Below are 16,964 nucleotides of genomic sequence, written 5' to 3' on the forward strand. Positions count from 1 at the left end.
ATAATGTGGCTTAGAAAACGACAAGAGATGAGATTAAGAAAATGCAGGAGCCATATTGAATTGACACACGCAATGAGGTAGGCTAATGATACAGGTTGAAATCCCAGTCTAGTTCTAATTCCCTCTCCCTATGAGCTGGTTTAAGCTCAATTTTGATGGATCTAAACTTTAGTCTAAAAGAGTTGCCTTTGGTTTCACTATTAGAAATCATAAGGTGATTTGACTCTCTGGTTATTGAAACAACTTGTGTTGCCTGTTGTTGGAAAATTTCTTGTGAAATCAACTCAATCATTAAAGAGCATGGAAAGACTTTAAGCATCTGGAGGGGATCTATTTCCTTTGTTGTTATAGAGAGGCTAATTAAGCGGTTGACTTTATGGCCCACACAAGATATGAGGTGTCTAATATTTTGTATAGGTTCTCTTCATTAACATGTTGCTTTTTTCCATCATTCATAAGGATGCTGTATGATCGTCGTCTTTAATGGGCCAGACCTAGTTATTAATTTATTTATTAAAAAAAGAATTAGTGACTCATCCATACATCAACACCAGATTGCATAATTTTTTTTTTGTTGGACATTCAAGTGGGAGATTCTTTTTATTTTTACACTATTTCAAGAAATTAAGTCTTATGTAAGACCGTCTTACCGTAAAAGTAGTGGGAGTCCACCTCACTTTGTTCCCTAATAGGTTCAATTTGTTAGTTAAGAGAATCACTTTATGAGCTAAAAAGCTCACTTTTAGATAACGAGTCATCCTGTGTTTTAAAAGGGTCGCTTATACCATAAGTGACCTCTTTACGACAGAAAGTTACTCACTTCTTATTATAAATCAATGTAAGACGGTATTATATGAGACTTATGCTTAATACGGACCGAAATTCAAACTTGTGCGAATACCAAATTGGGATTTTTTTTTTGTTAAATACCAACATTAGACACCATTTCAAGACATCACTCCATTCTGACTTCTGAGTACTCAGCGAATTTGCCACCTAATTTAATTAATAAATAAGCTGTTTGAAACTCAAATTATTTGGTGCTGCTCCAATGACTACGACAGTAAGTCACCGCGTGCACAGTGCACTAGTCAAAACAGGGTCGACCTTTTGATTATTTTACGCACAGTCGTCAACCTGTACTGCTGTACAGTACCCTCAAAACAATTCCAAACCCTCAAACAAGATTTCCATCCTATTATAGTTCTGGGGTTTCCATAATTCTGATGTTGATGTTGTTTCTACAAATAAAGCTTTCACCCATTTGTTTTGTTCTTTTATGGAGTTGTTTCTGTTTTATGGTAGAATCACAATGCAATAGAGGGTGTCCTTTAGCTTTAGCTTCATATTATGTATGGAATGAGGCAAATCTTACATTCATAGCCCAAGTTTTGGGAACTACTGAAGATGAAATCTTGAGTTTTAATCCAAGTATTCCTGACCACGATAGACTTCAATCTTTTACCAGAATTAATGTTCCATTCACCTGTAATTGCCTTAATGATGGGCAATTATTGGGTCACATGTTCCAGTATGAGATTATACAGGGTGATACTTATGATATTGTTGCTAACACTTACTATGCTGGGCTTACTACTGCAAGATGGATTGAGAATTTTAATAATTTTCCTGTAAATAGTATACCTTTGGGTTCCCTTGTTAATGTTGCTGTGAATTGCTCTTGTGGGACTAGTAGTATTGATAGTAATTATGGGCTGTTCTTGACTTACCCACTTCGTCCTGGAGATAGTTTGTCCTCTGTTGCACGGTACTCGAATTCGACCTCGAGTTTGTTGAAGAGGTACAACCCAAATGTGAATTTTAGTGCTGGAACTGGAATTGTGTTTATTCCTGCTCAAGGTACTTCTTTCTGAGTAGGGGTTTTGTTGTTGGATTTAAATGTTTGAACTTGTTTGTGTTGTAATACTGTTATTTACTGAAATTAAAGTTACCTTGTGAATTCTTGCTAGAGATAGAACTCCATATAATAGAAATTATGGTGTTGTTGTTTGCTAATCCAAAAAAAAAAAAGAAATTCTTTGATGAAGATTAGAATTTGCGTACGATCAGTTTCATTGATGATTGATGTGGATCGTGTTTATGATGTTGTCCCCCGCTGTGGTTTGCTTAGGTGTTGAATTTTCATGGCAAAGCCACTATGAGAAAATTTTGTGTTATGGTGTTATGGTTTAGAGTTTTTTTTGAGAGGTTTCACTCTTGTTTTACATAATCTTATCTGGAAGATGTTTGCTCAAGACAAACCAGATGAATTGCCTACCTTATGATAAGCCCTGGTCCAGTATTTAGGAAACTGCATCATTGCATCTTCAGACTTGACATGCAAAAGTCATTTCTAGATTATGAAAAAGTAATTAGTTATCCTTATGTTGAGAGAATGCCTGGATTGGGGGTAACCCATTAGAGGGTAATAAAAACAAAATGAAGAAAATGTAGAAGATGAATTTAGGTGGTGATTGAAGAGATGATGTAGATACTCCAAGGAGGGAGCGATGGGCAAGGGAACTAATACCCTCATTTTGCGGGTAATGATTACCCTAGGGAGATTTTTCCATAAAAAATCATTAGCATGTTCAAAATAAACTCTATGCACCTTGGTCTATGAAGATATGGTGCTAAGTTTCTGCGACATTTTCGAATAACATTTGCTTTGAGTTAGTAATGAGATGGTCATGTCTCCGCTTCTATTCATCCAAAGCTTCTGTCCAAAGAAATTATCTCAATGTTTTTGGGGATTTTATGATTTCCATCTAAAACTGAAAACATGAAAGAGGTCGGTGTGGAAAGACATCAACGCTTGATATATTATGTTACTGTTTAGGTGTTACATGCATCATATCTGCTAAATGGGAGATAGGAACCTTGTCAGGAAGATATCTGCTCAATGGGGAATTTTCCGTTTTCCTTCAGTGTGAAGGTTTTCAAATGATATAAGATAAGGTAGCATTATATTTGGTAATTGAAGAAGCAAATGTTCCTTAGGTATTGGTATAATAGTCTAGGTAAATTAAAATATTGCAAGAAACCCAAATCCACCAGCTATCCATTGTACTTATGCTAGATGACAAACAAGGCAGCTGGGGGTAAATCAGTAATCTAGCTAGAAGTTAGTAATATAAGGGGAAAGATAGTTAGGCTGGTGTCATGGAATAATCTAGAGGGGATATATCCGGCCTTTGTATAGAGCAGTAGTAGTGAGAAAAGGGTATACAAATTTGAGTGAGGGAAACACATTCGAGGGAGAGTCTCAAATCTCGAATAGAAAGAGGTTTTAATTGAGTAATCATTTGGTTTCCAATACAACTTTCCGTCTTGGTCACTAATTGCTGTTCTTTACGCTATTTCACTGAATTTGTGCTTGATCACATCCAATCTCTAGCATATATCTAGTGTATATGTAAAAAAATACATGATTAAAATGGAAGGCACCAAGAGACATGTTGTCTTTCTTGCGTTGATAAGGAAAAAAGCACAAACACTTTGAGCAAAATATTGTAAGGCCTTAATTATTTGCTATTAGTTTTGCTACGACCATTCTGAATTCAAGCCTAAACATTGGAGGATGTTTTCCTTCCAATTGATTAGGAGGGGGGGGGGGTTGTGCTCATTGTTAGTTATATCGGAGGAATTTTTTTCCCCTTCCAAGTTATTCACTGACCTATCCTATCCCACTTTCAGAAATAAGGAAAGCTATAACTTCCTCTGCTTTCTTGTTTTGGAGGAATGTGATGTCATTTATGTTAGAAAAACGACTGCCGTTACCCTTAAACGAAATTCCATTATAGCTATTCACTATTTAAATTATTTCATCTGTACTATACCAATACAATCTTACTGTAGAGATTTGGTGAAGAGTATAGGGCACAATTATGGGTAGAAAGTAGCCTATTATTATGTTATGTAATAAAATCTGTGTGTAATTTAGGGACGGATGGTGTTTTAGGTATCAAAGTATATCAGCGAAGCAGTGAACCAGTAAATATATAATACATTGATTTGATTGCAATTTCAAGAGATTGGCTAAGAAACAGTTTCATCATGTCTTCCCCTTGTCCGACCCGAATAAGGGGTAAAATCCTATGATAGTTAACAGTTATGAGCAGAAGACATGCATTATTCTGCAGAAGAGCTTAAAATAATTTCTGGGAGACATCGTACCCCCTCTCCTACTAGGGCTTAAACACAAAACACAAAAAGGGAAAACTAGCACGTTCTGCAATGTACTAGAATTTGTCTACATGTGCATGTGATTGTTTGATTGCTCTGAAATTGTGTGGTTTGTTGATAGCCCATGAAGTTTGAAACTGTGTCACTAAAGACATTTCATGTTCTGATTGCAGACAGAACTGGAAAATATCCTCCTATTCCCTCAAGGTACGGCTGTTATGTTTCTATCGTAATGCTGTATACATATATAAAGGGGAAATCCACCTTGGTACCTTTGGTTTTGGATATTTAGTTTTTGGGACAGACAATGATTCTTCTAACTACTCTATGCTTACTTCAGATGTTAAATATATGGAGTATATTTTTGTTACTTTTGCCTTAGTTTGCAAAGTTTTTGTGCATGGTTACTAACTCTATGCTCCACTAGGCACTATCCCACCATAATCCCCTTATCTCTGTTTTGGGTTGTCTAGCTTCAGTTACTTTCTTTTACAATGTAGAAATATGGATGTAGACTCGACAATGTTATGCCTTCTGTTTAATTTTGAAAGAAACGGGACTTGGTTCAACCTATTCTTGATGGCCATTTGTCACCTCTAACTATATGGACAGGATTATCATGTGGAAGGAGACAGGATTATTATGTGGAAGGAGACAGAGGGGTCATGAGTCATGACTATAGGGGTAAAGGTTCTTGAAAGATCAGCATTTGTGTGAGTCTCTCAGACATCTAAGGAAGAATAATGTGTGAAAGTTGAATTTTTTTGAGGAAAACGTAATTACTCGAAAATGTTCCTTATGTGTGTGTAACAAGTGTTTGAAGTTTGGCATTTAATAGTTATTGGGTCGCATGTAATGAAATGAAGATCTATTTGACGTATGTAAATGGCATGTTTCTCAGAATATATTGAAGACTGCATGTATCCAAAATCAGATATCCCAAAACTTAGGGTAGTGGTGGGAATATCTAAAGGCAAATTGAATATGTTTCTCATGCCATGGTTAAAATTTTCTATTAACTTTTTTTTTCTTTTTCTTTTCTGCCTTTTGCAGCTCAGGTGCTTTGGCATTCTTCGTTGTCTCCTTTTTGGATTGATCTTAATGCTGTTATAGATGAAACACAGTGAGATAATGAATTCAGCTTTGATGTTACATGAAGTAAATAGTTTCCTGTTACGCAAGCAGGACTTTCCAGTGGAATCATTGCTGGTATCTCTGTGGCAGTGATAGGCGTGATTTTGCTGGCAATATTCTTCTTTGTGCTTATGAGAAGAAAGAAAATGAAGAAGGCTTCACTACTTCTTGATAAGCTGTCAGGTAAGAGTTGACCTTCTTATATGCAGCCTATTCCACTGATACCACGACAAGAATGGAGAGATAAAGAGAGAAATTAGAACACAATAAGACCAAAAACAATACATTGTTGTTTTGAAATTGGCTGTAAAGTTAGGGTAAGGACAGGGGACATCATGAGCGGTCTGTTGTTATCACTTTACATTGCTATATTTACTGGAAGTAGATGAAACATCAAATTTAGGCTTACTTATCTTTTGACCAAACCAGTGTGATAATACACTGGAAGTCAAGAATTTATTGTGTTTTGAATTTCTAAATCTAAGGGACAGTTTATGCTGGATTCACTTTTGATGACAGTTCATGGAAAGTCCCAGAAAACTGCAAGTTCCTTGGATGCTGGAAACATGGGTGTGACTGTTGACAAATCAGTTGAGTTCTCCTATGAAGAGCTCGCGCAAGCAACAGATAACTTCAACATGGCTAACATGATTGGTTCCGGTGGTTTTGGGCACGTTTACTATGCAGAGCTGAGAGGAGAGGTTTGTATGGCACTTCTCCTGACACTTGACAGTGGATTTAAATTGCTGATACTTGATATGCATTGCCCTGGTTGAAGTTTCATGGGTGGAAACTCTTGTAGTGGAGAACTTATTTCTCTTATGAAAGTATTCACAAACCTTATCATGTGGTAGTCGTGGACTCTATTTAGAAGAAACGTAAAGGGCTATTTACACAATACTGGACTTACTATATCTTGGATTAGCTATCTGCGAATCATTGAGTTGGTTAGTATTTAGATCTGCGCTGGTCTATGATTATGCTAATTCCTTGTACATAAATGTGAAAATAACGTATGAGTGATGGCTAGCTGTGAATTACGAATAGATGCTAATTTCTATCTGATTTCCATAAACCGAACAGTTTTTTCATTTCCTCCATGGAGGAAACAGAAAAAAAGGTTTGTTTCCTCATGGAGGAAACAAAATTTTCGTATGGTTCCACGTCACCGTGGTGCAAAAAAGAAAATTCAACTAACCACAATTTGTTCTGGTGCTCGTGGCAGCGTTGACGGTTCTTCGTCGGACTTTTCGGTGATGTTCGTGTTGCCGGTATTGCAAGCAAATGGGTGGTGGCGGTTCCGGTAGTTATGCTTCTCCTGTGGCGCCTGCGGTGGTGGTGGTGCTCCGGTGGTAGAGAGGTGAATGTGGGTGAAGTTGGGGTGAATGGGTAAGAGGTGAGAGGTGAGGAGTGTGGTGAATGTGGATGAAAGGGGAGGACATGGGGGTTGGGGGAGTATTTGAAGGAAACAATACGAACGATTATAAGTAAATACGGACGGTTAATAGCATGGCATTAAAAGAAAGCTTTTACTTTTGTAAGTTGTCTAATAACTGAAATAGAACTTGGTTCTGGTGAACAGAAAAGAAAATTGTTATCACTGGCCAATGCCCTTTCTTCTTTTTATTTTTTATGTATTATTAAAGATATACTTGTTCCTGTTACTTTGAAATTTCTCTGGTTTGTGCAACATTACTCATTTACCTACATACTAAGGTCAATTTCTCCTTGTGCATGTACATAGATCTATTTCATTTATGTGCTTCGTTCTTACTTCCTTACCAAGTGAAATTATATTAGTTCACAGTTTGTTTGTTTCTATGTTAATCTCTGATTTTCTCTTCCTTGGTCGTATTCTAAAACTATGCGTTGTTGACAGAAAGCTGCTGTCAAGAAGATGGACATGATGGCATCTAAAGAATTTCTTGCTGAGTTAAAGGTTTTGACCCGTGTTTATCACTTGAATCTGGTATGCATCCCGCACTATATATGTTCATTTTTTTTTCTGGTACAAGGACTTCTCAGGGATTCCTCTCTCAAGGCCCAACCCAAAGGTCCAACTTCAATATTACCCCCACTGCCCCACCACCCCCTCCTTTTTTAATGAGCATTGAAGAGGGCAACGTAGGTGTTACAAAATGTATTTTACGTATTGGAGTGGAAATTCCATTTTAGTCATTGAAAACGTGTACAGGAAAATATGCCCTCAACAAGATGCAAATAGTCTGAACAAATTAACATCACACCCGCACACACAAATGTGCATACACAGACATGTATACTCCTACACATACACACATGCGTGCACACTAACAACACTTGAGGGGCAGACAACTATATCAGAGGGAAGCATTTACTTGTTGTAGACATGACAAATAATACTCTTTTTTTCTTCTTCTTGGTGCTATTTTGACAAGAGTGGCAAATGGGGTTTTCTTCTTTAAAGATGTTCCAAAACAAATTGATCAGCACTAGTTCCTTGGTCATCTTTATTTCATTCTATGTGTTTCATCTTCTTTGTCTTTTTTTCTCCTCCCTATCGCTTCTCAATCCCTTTGTATCTTCGTTACCTGTCATTGGCTACTCATTTTGTGAGGTTTAGTGCTTTAGAATTTTTAATTTGGCTTATCTTCTATCTTTAGGAGTTTAGAAAAGCATTATTCTTTATATTTTAGAACATCTGAATTTTTTGAGAACTTTGTGGTGATTCATCATTGATGGCATTGACTGTCATGTTCTTATGAGTATTTACTTCTTCCATTCCTCTTTCGCTGCCAATTTAGATTATGCACAAGTTTTTAGGAGTTACTTATCGTATGTGTTATGACAGAGTTAAGCGACAAACAAAGAAAAACGAAAATAATCAACATAGATTTACGTGGTTCACTAACAATGCTTTAGCTACATCCACGAGCAGCTGATTGTCTTTGAGTAGATAAAGTACAAATTACAGAATATGGAGGCAAAAATTAATTAGAAGGTTTACATAAGACCCTTTTAATTAAGCTAAATGGAACAGGCCTAAAATAGGGCCCAAAAAAAAAAAAGAAGAGTAAACTCCATGCACTATAAGTTTTGGGGGCTATGTCCCTGAACACCGACACAAGGGTGCTTCGCCTCTGGACCCGACTCCTGACCATGCTGGGTCGTTTTAAGCGCCAGCTAACAGATTCAAGGCGTTTCAACAATATGATATTTAAATTGGAAATGATATTGACGTGTAATAGTACATTAGTACAAAGGAGTAAAGGTAATAACATAGTTAGATAATTATAAATGGAGTATATGTTTTGAGAAGATAGCTTCTTGTATGCCTTGTGGAAAGATTGTTTTTTCATGACTTTAGAGATTGTTGATTATTGATTAGTGAGGCTCTCAATGGTAGCTTAAGCTTTCAGTGAAAATTTGAAAGACTTTCAACAAGGGATAGATGTCCTGCTGTGTTTTGTTCCAGGCATGCTTGCCATGAGCTTAATCTATCACGACTTCATCTATTATCGTTTGGGGGGGGGGGGGGATTTTTTATTGTCTTTAGACTACTTGACATTGTTGAGACTTGAGAGATATTATTCTTATCGGATACCAAATGAGATGCATTAAACTGATGTAGTAGCTTATACGTCATGTATCTTTTCTCTATTGACTTTATTGTAGTTTATAACTCTATGTTTTCGCTTGCAGGTTCACTTGATTGGATACTGTGTTGAGCAGTGTCTTTTCCTGGTGTACGAATTTATAGAAAATGGAAATTTAAGCCAACATTTGCGTGGGTCTGGTGAGTTTTCTATCTTTGGAAATCTTCGGGGTGATATATCTTGACGTGATGCCGATATTAGCTCTTTTTCTTCAGGAAAAGACCCACTATCCTGGATTACTCGAGTGCAAATTGCCCTTGATTCAGCAAGGGGTCTTGAGTACATTCATGAGCATACAATCCCCGTGTACATTCATCGTGACATCAAATCTGCCAATATACTTATAGACAAGAGCTTCCATGCAAAGGTGTGACTTTGTATACCAGTGGCAGCGTTTTTCACTTATTTTCTTTTTTCCGGTTGGCTTACTTTACCACCTTCGCAGGTTGCAGATTTTGGGTTGACCAAGCTGACTGAAGTTGGAAATCACTCTGCTCCAACACGTCTGGCGGGTACATTTGGATACATGCCTCCAGAGTAAGAATCTTGCCTGCTACTCATCTGCCGGAATAGTTTTCTGGTCAGCAATGGCTTGTTTGAAACTCTATTTGAGAATCTTCTTTCTTTCCATTTCACTTAGGCATGGGAATAGTTGTTAATCTGCTCAATCAACTTTGCAGATTATCAGGTTTAGTTCCTGTTCACACATTAGAATTTTTCACCTATGGATAAGGTTGCACGTGTCAGTTCTTCTCTCTCTTGACCTCTCCCCCTCTCTCAGTCGACTCCAATTTTAATCTTTCTCACAGGTTTTGTGCTGTTCCTGAATGCTGTGGGCACTTAACTGTTAGTCCATTGTTTCCTCTGTCAGATCATTGCCTCTCTATTACACTTGCCACAGTTGCCGGAAAGGTTTCCTGCCTCATGACCAGACATTAATCTTCATTATTCATCTAAGGGAAATATGTGAATCAACCTTTTCAATAGGTCAATTTGTTCCTTCAAAAAAAAAAAAAAAAAGATGGACAGTTAGAGATAACTGCCTTTTCAAAAAGAAAAATTTCGAACAATTAATGTATTATTGCCTTCTGTTGATTGTCAATGAATTATTTTTGGGGCCAAAATCACCAGAATAGTTTCATAAATTTTTTTTTTTGAAAGGAATAGTTTCATAAATTATATATATGCATTATGGCAACATTCTGGACATAAAACATTCATCGGGAATCTGGCAAGAGCTAGCAATGATAAATTAATTATTTAAAAAAGGTAGTAATTTACAGCCCTATGAGAGAAACAAATAATGAATGTAAAACAATGAAAACAGACAACAGATTTACGTGGTTCACCAATTTGGCTACGTCCACGGAGAGAGAGAATATTTTATTATTGCGGAAAACCAGATTACAGAGAGAATTAGACTAAATTTGTAGTCTAAAACAGTTAGGTTAATAACCTATTTATAATCCCCGTCAGAAAATGCGTCTACCGCAAAAACCGGCGCTCCGCCCGGCTGGGCGGTATTTTCCTATTCACAAATTCGTTGCGGGCCCGACCGGGCGACATCTGCCCAACTCGGTCGGGCTGGACGCCAAACACTCCCTTTTACGCATTTTGTCAAACATCTTCAAGACACTATTCTTACAAATCTCCACCTTAACTTGAATCCTCTCAAAATAAACCAGAAAACAGATGCATTGATTAGAACGCCCAGAATCTTTCTACAATAGATTTGTTCCAAAAGACAACCAGACCAAATTAGTCCCTAAGGACCCCATAATTGCCCCAAAAAGGCAACTAACAATCACGAACGTTGAGTAAGTCCAAAAAGGGAAACTTACTCTGGGGAAGCGGCTTGGTGAACATATCAGCAGGATTATCAGCAGTTCCTACTTTCTTCACCTTTATTCTATAGTCTCACATCAATATGCTTAGTCCTCTCATGATGGACTTGATCCTTGGTTAGTTATATTGAACTCATACTGTCACAATACACAATAGCCTGATCGTGATGTAAATCTAAGATCACTAACTAGTCTTTTTAGCCATATTCCCTCTTAGACAGAGTAACAGTAGTATGCAAAGTTGTCTTCCAACTAACGACAGAACCACCAAGAGTAAATACATAATCAGTTATTGACCTCCTACCGTCAACGTTTCTAGCATAATCAGAATCAGAATAACCAGTGACTAAACACTGAGTATCATTTCCATAAATAAGACTAATGTCAGACGTACCTCTGAGGTAACAAAAAATCCTCTTGACTGCGTGCCAGTGCTCCTTACCAAGGTCACTCATGAACCTACTAACGACACTAACTGCATGTGCAAGATCCGGCCTAGTGCAAACCATAGCATACATCAAGCTCCACTAGCATAAGGAACCCAACTCATGTACACCTTCTCCTCAGCAGTTTTGGGTGCAAAAGCAACATACAAATAATTATTGGAAGCACTTGGAGTATCTATAGGCTTAGCTGTTGTCATGCCAAACCTTGACAAAATCTTCTTAATATAGCCTTTCTGTGATAAGAAAAGCTTCCTCTGAACTATGTCCTTATAGATCTCCATCCCCAAATTTTTTTTCGCAGCACCCAAATCCTTCATTTCAAGCTAGAAGACCCTTCAACCTCTGAATGTCGGACTTGGTCTTTGCAGCTATCAACATATCATCTACATACAGACCACATAAATCAATGATCCATCATTCAAACTTGTTGTGATAAACACATACTCCTGTTGTAGCCTAACTCAATCATATAGCTGTCAAACCGTTTATACCACTGTCTAGGAGACTGCTTTAGTCTATACAAGGAGTTCTTGAACTTGGAAACAGAATTTTCTTCTCTCGGAACTTGGAACCCATATGGTTGGGTCATATAAATCTCCTCTTCCAACTCCCCATGTAGGAAGGCTGTTTTCACATCTAGTTGCTCAAGTTCAAGATCTTGATGTGCAACTATTACTAGTAGCACCATGATGGAAGTATGTGTGACTACTGGTGAGAAAATCTCATTATAATCAACTCCTTCCCTTTGCGTGAACCCTTTTGCAACAACTCGAGCTTTACACTTGACCCCCTTAGAAGTTGAAAACCCTTCCTTCTTGAAAACCCATTTGCATGTAACAATCTTTCTCTCCTTAGGTTTGACTAGCTCCCATGTCTGATTCTTATCTAAAGACTCCATCTCATCTCCCATTGCAGCGAGCCATTGAGCAGACTCACTTCTAGAGTAGCTTCTTTATAGGTGGATGACTCATGATTTTCCACCTCCACCTCCTCAACAACATATAGTGCATAAGCAACCATATCCTCAAAACCATACCTCTTTGGAGGTCCCACACCAACTCTTCTTGCTGTATCAAGTGCTATGCTTGGTTGATGTATTTCAGATGTAATTGACTGATGACAGAAGATTCAGTAGCACCATGTTGATCTTTTCCACCTTGGTTCTGTGATTCACTCTGATCGTGAGTGACTTGGAGCTCCACCTGTTTATCAACATCACTACTAACAGACATTAGACTTCACAGGAGAGCTAAGCATATAATTTTCATCAAATATTACACTTCTAGTAAGTATAACACGACTCTCAGAAGGTGACCAAATTCTGTTGCCCTTAACTCCACTCCCCAAAACCCACAAATGCATCCTTCTTAGCTCTAGGTTCTAATTTACTCTCATTTACTTGATAATAAACAGTAGAACCAAAAGCTCTCAGAATAATCTGCAGCTTACCAGACCACACCTCATAAGGTGTTTTACAGTCATTACCTGTGTGAGTCCACGGTTGATGAGATAACCAGCTGTACTTACACAGCTATTTCCCAAAATCTTCTAGCTAACCCTGCATTTGAGAGCATGCACCTTGCTCTCTCCATCAATGTCTGATTCATGCGTTCTGCAACTCCATTTTGTTGTGGCGTATTTCTAACAGTATGATGGCGAGCAATCCATTCATTCTTTCGGAACTCATCGATCTCAGACCAACAGCACTCTATACCATTATCAAGTACGCAGCCTTTTGATCTTCCGTTCAGCTTGATTTTCCACTAAAGCCTTCCATTACTTGAAGTTCTTGAAAGCTTCACTTTTATGCTTCATCATAATTACCCAAGTTATTCTTGAATAATAATCGATCATCAACACAAAATACTCGTGACCTCCAATAGATTCAACTCGGGAAGGTCCCCAACAATCATAATGGATATAGTCAAGTGTATCTTTCGTTGTATGAACTGCCTTTGGGAACTTGTTGCGATGAAGCTTCCCAAACACACAATGTTCACAAAACTCTAGATCCTGCACCTTGTGTCCACATAGAAGATCCTTCTTTGACAGAATTTGCATCCCCCTTCAACCATGTGTCCAAGTCTCATACGTCACAACTTGGTCAAATCCTACTTGTGAATCTTATATGAGGCAACAACAGCATATCTGTCACAGTAGAACCTTGAAGAGATATAAGGTACCATTTTTAATACCTCTCATAACCACCTTTGAACCTTTGTAAACACTCATAACTCTACCTTCACCTTGAAAACTAAAACCCTTGATATCAAGAAGACTCAAAGATATCAGATTCTTTGTCATCATTGGAACATGCTTAACTTCGTTCAAGGTGCAGAATGTACCATCATAAGTCCTCACCCTGATGGAGCCTATTCCAACTACTTTGCAGGCAGCAGTGTTGACCATAGAAACATTACCCCCATGGCCCCATCTATTTGCTCATAAGTTGAAAACCACTCCCTACATGGACTAATATGATACGATGACCTACAATCAAGAACTCATACATCCCTATAATGTGACTGGTTATTAACAACTAAGGCCAGATCTTCCTCAGAATTACATTAGTTTCTGCTACAGCAGCATAACCTTCATTCTTGTCCTGCTGCTTCTTCTTTTTAGGACATTCGTTTTTCCAATGCCCCTTTTCCTTGCAGTAATTACAAACATCAGTAGTTTTAGGTCTCTTAGAATTCGAATTTTTATAGTTCGTTTTCTTTTTACCTGATTTCTTTTGTCCCTTACCCCCAGTAACAACTAATCCCGATGCCTGATTCTCTGTACTAGAACCAGATGGCTGATGGCGGACCACTCTAGTATGAGAGCAAATCTTACTTCTTCTAATGACAGACTAACTTTCCTAACAATAAAAGAATCCATAAAATTCCCATATGATATAGGCAAAGATACTAACAATATTAAAGCAGCATCCTCATCATCTACTTTAACATCAATATTTCGAAGAAATATTAAGATAGTATTTAATCTATCTAAGTGATCCCTCAGAGACGTACCTTCCTGCATACGCAGGCCGAACCGTCATGTATAGAGTCTCTAACTTCAACCACACCAGCAGTTTCCTGCTCCGGAACTTTAGTAGTTATATCGTCAGAAAGACATAACATAATTGTTGAATGCGCATTTTCCTCCATAATTTCCATCTCAATGGTGACTGAATCCGTTGACTTCTTTGCCAACGGTGCCCTGTTGCTTCAGTAAAGCCCGCATCTTGATTTACCACAGACCGATCAATCTTCACATTCATCCGAGACATCTTTCTCACACAGATCGATTACATAGCTCTTGATACCAATTTGTTATGACACACGTGAGAGAGAAACAAATAATGAATGTAAAACAATAAAAACAGACAACAGATTTACGTGATTCACCAATTTGGCTAGTCCACCGGTAGAGACATTTATGTGAGGAAAACCAGATCAGAGAGAATTAGACTAAATTTGTAGTCTGAAACAATTAGGTTAATAATCTATTTGTAATTTCTGTCAGAAAACGCGTCTACCGCAAAATCCGGCGCTCCGCCCGACCTGGCGGTATTTTCCTATTCCCAGATTCGTTGCGGGCCCGACCGGGCGACATCCCTTTTACGCATTTTGTCGAACATCTTCAACGCACTATTCTTACATTTATAATTTTTGAAAAGGTTATAATTCACAAAGTGACCTATTAAAAAGCTAGTAATTGACTATTTTCTTATAACTAATATTAGGTTTTTAATTGCAACTATATGTTTTTGCAATCCAATCCACAATTTGAATTACTTATGGGTCCAATGTGATGTCTTTGCTTTCTTTCGCATTACAATTTTTTGCAAGGCTATCAGTACCTCGCTGTGCTGTCTACATTCCAGGCTTCTTTCTCCTGACATACATTATAGAAAGCATTGTGTATTGCTTCTGAGTGCTGATTAAAACATACCAGAAATTTATCCCCCCTTCCTACTTAACCAATTGCAGCATCGCCCCTTTATTTACTCTCAGGAGTGTTTTTGTTGACTTGTAAGAGTTGTTTTAATAATCAATTTACCTTCTCAAGTACTATTTAGAAGGATTGTGTAGCTTTTTGATAGAATATCTTCATGTCCATTCAGGATATATAATAACTTTCTTTTTTGCTCTTTACAGGTATGCCCGGTATGGTGAGGTGACTCCAAAAGTAGATGTTTATGCATTTGGAGTTGTCCTTTATGAGCTCATATCAGCTAGGGCAGCTGTAGCGAAGCAAAATGTCTCAGATCCAGATTCGAAGGGCCTAGTTGCTATTGTAAGCCTTTGTTCCACCCTCTAAATTGGGCTTCGAAGGGACTGAAATAAAAAGAATACCAATTGTGTACGACACCTGTAATTTTGCCATAGAAGTCGAACATATTCTGAATTAACTGAGCCCTACCTGTCAATTTTCCTTTCTTTTCCTTGGAAGAGAGAAAGAGAGACAAGGGATGAGGGAGTAGGTCTACGACCTGCTCACTAAGCATGAATATCTTTGAAGATTGAGAATATATTCTCATGGCGTCCCTATATAAATGGGACAGTTCAGTGATTTTTGAGCACAATTCTTTCCCTCAAGCTACCCAGAGGCTATATAATCCTTTCAATGTACTACCATGGGAATAAATCTTTTGGTTAATTTTACAAAAACACAATGAAATGGATGTTGATGAGCATGTATGAAAGTTCAATTGAAAGGCTTATGATTATCCCCATTTTTCTTGATTGTTTTACAGTTTGAGCCTGTTCTCAATAAGCATGATCAAAATGAGATGCAGAAACTGGTGGACCCTCGGTTGGGGGATGACTATCCTCTCGACTCCGTTTATAAGGTGAAAATTCAATCTACTCAATATTTAAGTTACAAGTAACTCTCTTGGATTGTTGGATGGTTCATCAATTAGAAACTGCATTTATATGATGTAATTGTTGCAGTTGGCGCAACTTGCATATGCATGCACTCATGAGAATCCTCATCTAAGGCCGAGTATGAGATCTGTTGTGGTTGCTCTGATGACTTTATCGTCCACAAAAGGTGAGGGGGGACCGGGGACACAGTGCCTTCTTTGAAAATGACAGTGCTAAGCTACTCTCTGCAAATTAACAGAAGTTTTTGCAAGAAATGACGAGAAGTAACACGTTGATATGTTGTTTGTCCTATTGCTTTTGCCATTTCAATTCTTGTAGTCTGTATATTTGTTTTTTTTTTGGGTGCGGTGTATGTATATTTGTAGGCCTGTTTGGCGAAACTAACGGCGCTAGTAGTTGTTAACTATTATAGTAGTTGCAGTTATTGGGGGTATCTGCTTGTTGTCTACTAGTAGCTGTGAGCAATTTGCGTTTAAAATAGTTGTTTAATTATAAGTATTTGGCTAGAGTAGTTGTTGAAATTGTGAAAAACAGTAAATGGCATTTAATCAATTATGAGTGAACTAAAACAATTTCATCAGTTAGTTCAATAGTTAAATTTAATATTTATTTTTCAAAAAACTTACATAGAAAAAGGAGTACACGACCTTCTATCTACTCAAAAAAATGTGTAAATTTAAGATAATATTTTAGTCTTAAAGAAATTATGTTTTTTTTTTTTTTTTAACTAAAATGGTTGTGGAATTTTGAGTATCAAATATTGTGAAATACCTATAAGCTATATCTTGTTTTAAATAAATATCTAAATCATATCCCTGTTATCGTAAAAGAAAAAAAGAA

General features: G+C 37.5%; 1 protein-coding gene across 1 annotated transcript; it reads left to right on the plus strand.

The window, feature by feature from the left end:
- The first annotated feature begins 1,028 nt into the window (after positions 1-1,028).
- Positions 1,029-16,708, plus strand: LOC104893162 (chitin elicitor receptor kinase 1). The gene is made up of 13 exons (XM_057395066.1): positions 1,029-1,860; positions 4,359-4,392; positions 5,239-5,243; positions 5,368-5,502; positions 5,660-5,665; positions 5,839-6,020; positions 7,199-7,288; positions 9,001-9,094; positions 9,170-9,321; positions 9,400-9,491; positions 15,393-15,531; positions 15,992-16,087; positions 16,191-16,708. Exons 1-13 carry the CDS (start codon positions 1,227-1,229, stop codon positions 16,323-16,325), a joined length of 1,794 nt encoding a protein of 597 aa, XP_057251049.1. The 5' UTR covers positions 1,029-1,226; the 3' UTR covers positions 16,326-16,708.
- The last annotated feature ends 256 nt before the right edge of the window (positions 16,709-16,964 follow it).

Source organism: Beta vulgaris, chromosome 5, assembly GCF_026745355.1.
Source record: "Beta vulgaris subsp. vulgaris cultivar EL10 chromosome 5, EL10.2, whole genome shotgun sequence".
Lineage (NCBI taxonomy): Eukaryota > Viridiplantae > Streptophyta > Magnoliopsida > Caryophyllales > Amaranthaceae > Beta > Beta vulgaris.

Excerpts from the sequence above, each read along its gene's own strand:
- LOC104893162 (XM_057395066.1), top strand. The coding sequence starts at position 1,227 with ATGTTGATGTTGTTTCTACAAATAAAGCTTTCACCCATTTGTTTTGTT. Across the intron at positions 1,861-4,358 it reads TGTGTTTATTCCTGCTCAAG|ACAGAACTGGAAAATATCCT; the intron begins GTACTTCTTTCT and ends TTCTGATTGCAG. Across the intron at positions 9,492-15,392 it reads TTTGGATACATGCCTCCAGA|GTATGCCCGGTATGGTGAGG; the intron begins GTAAGAATCTTG and ends TGCTCTTTACAG.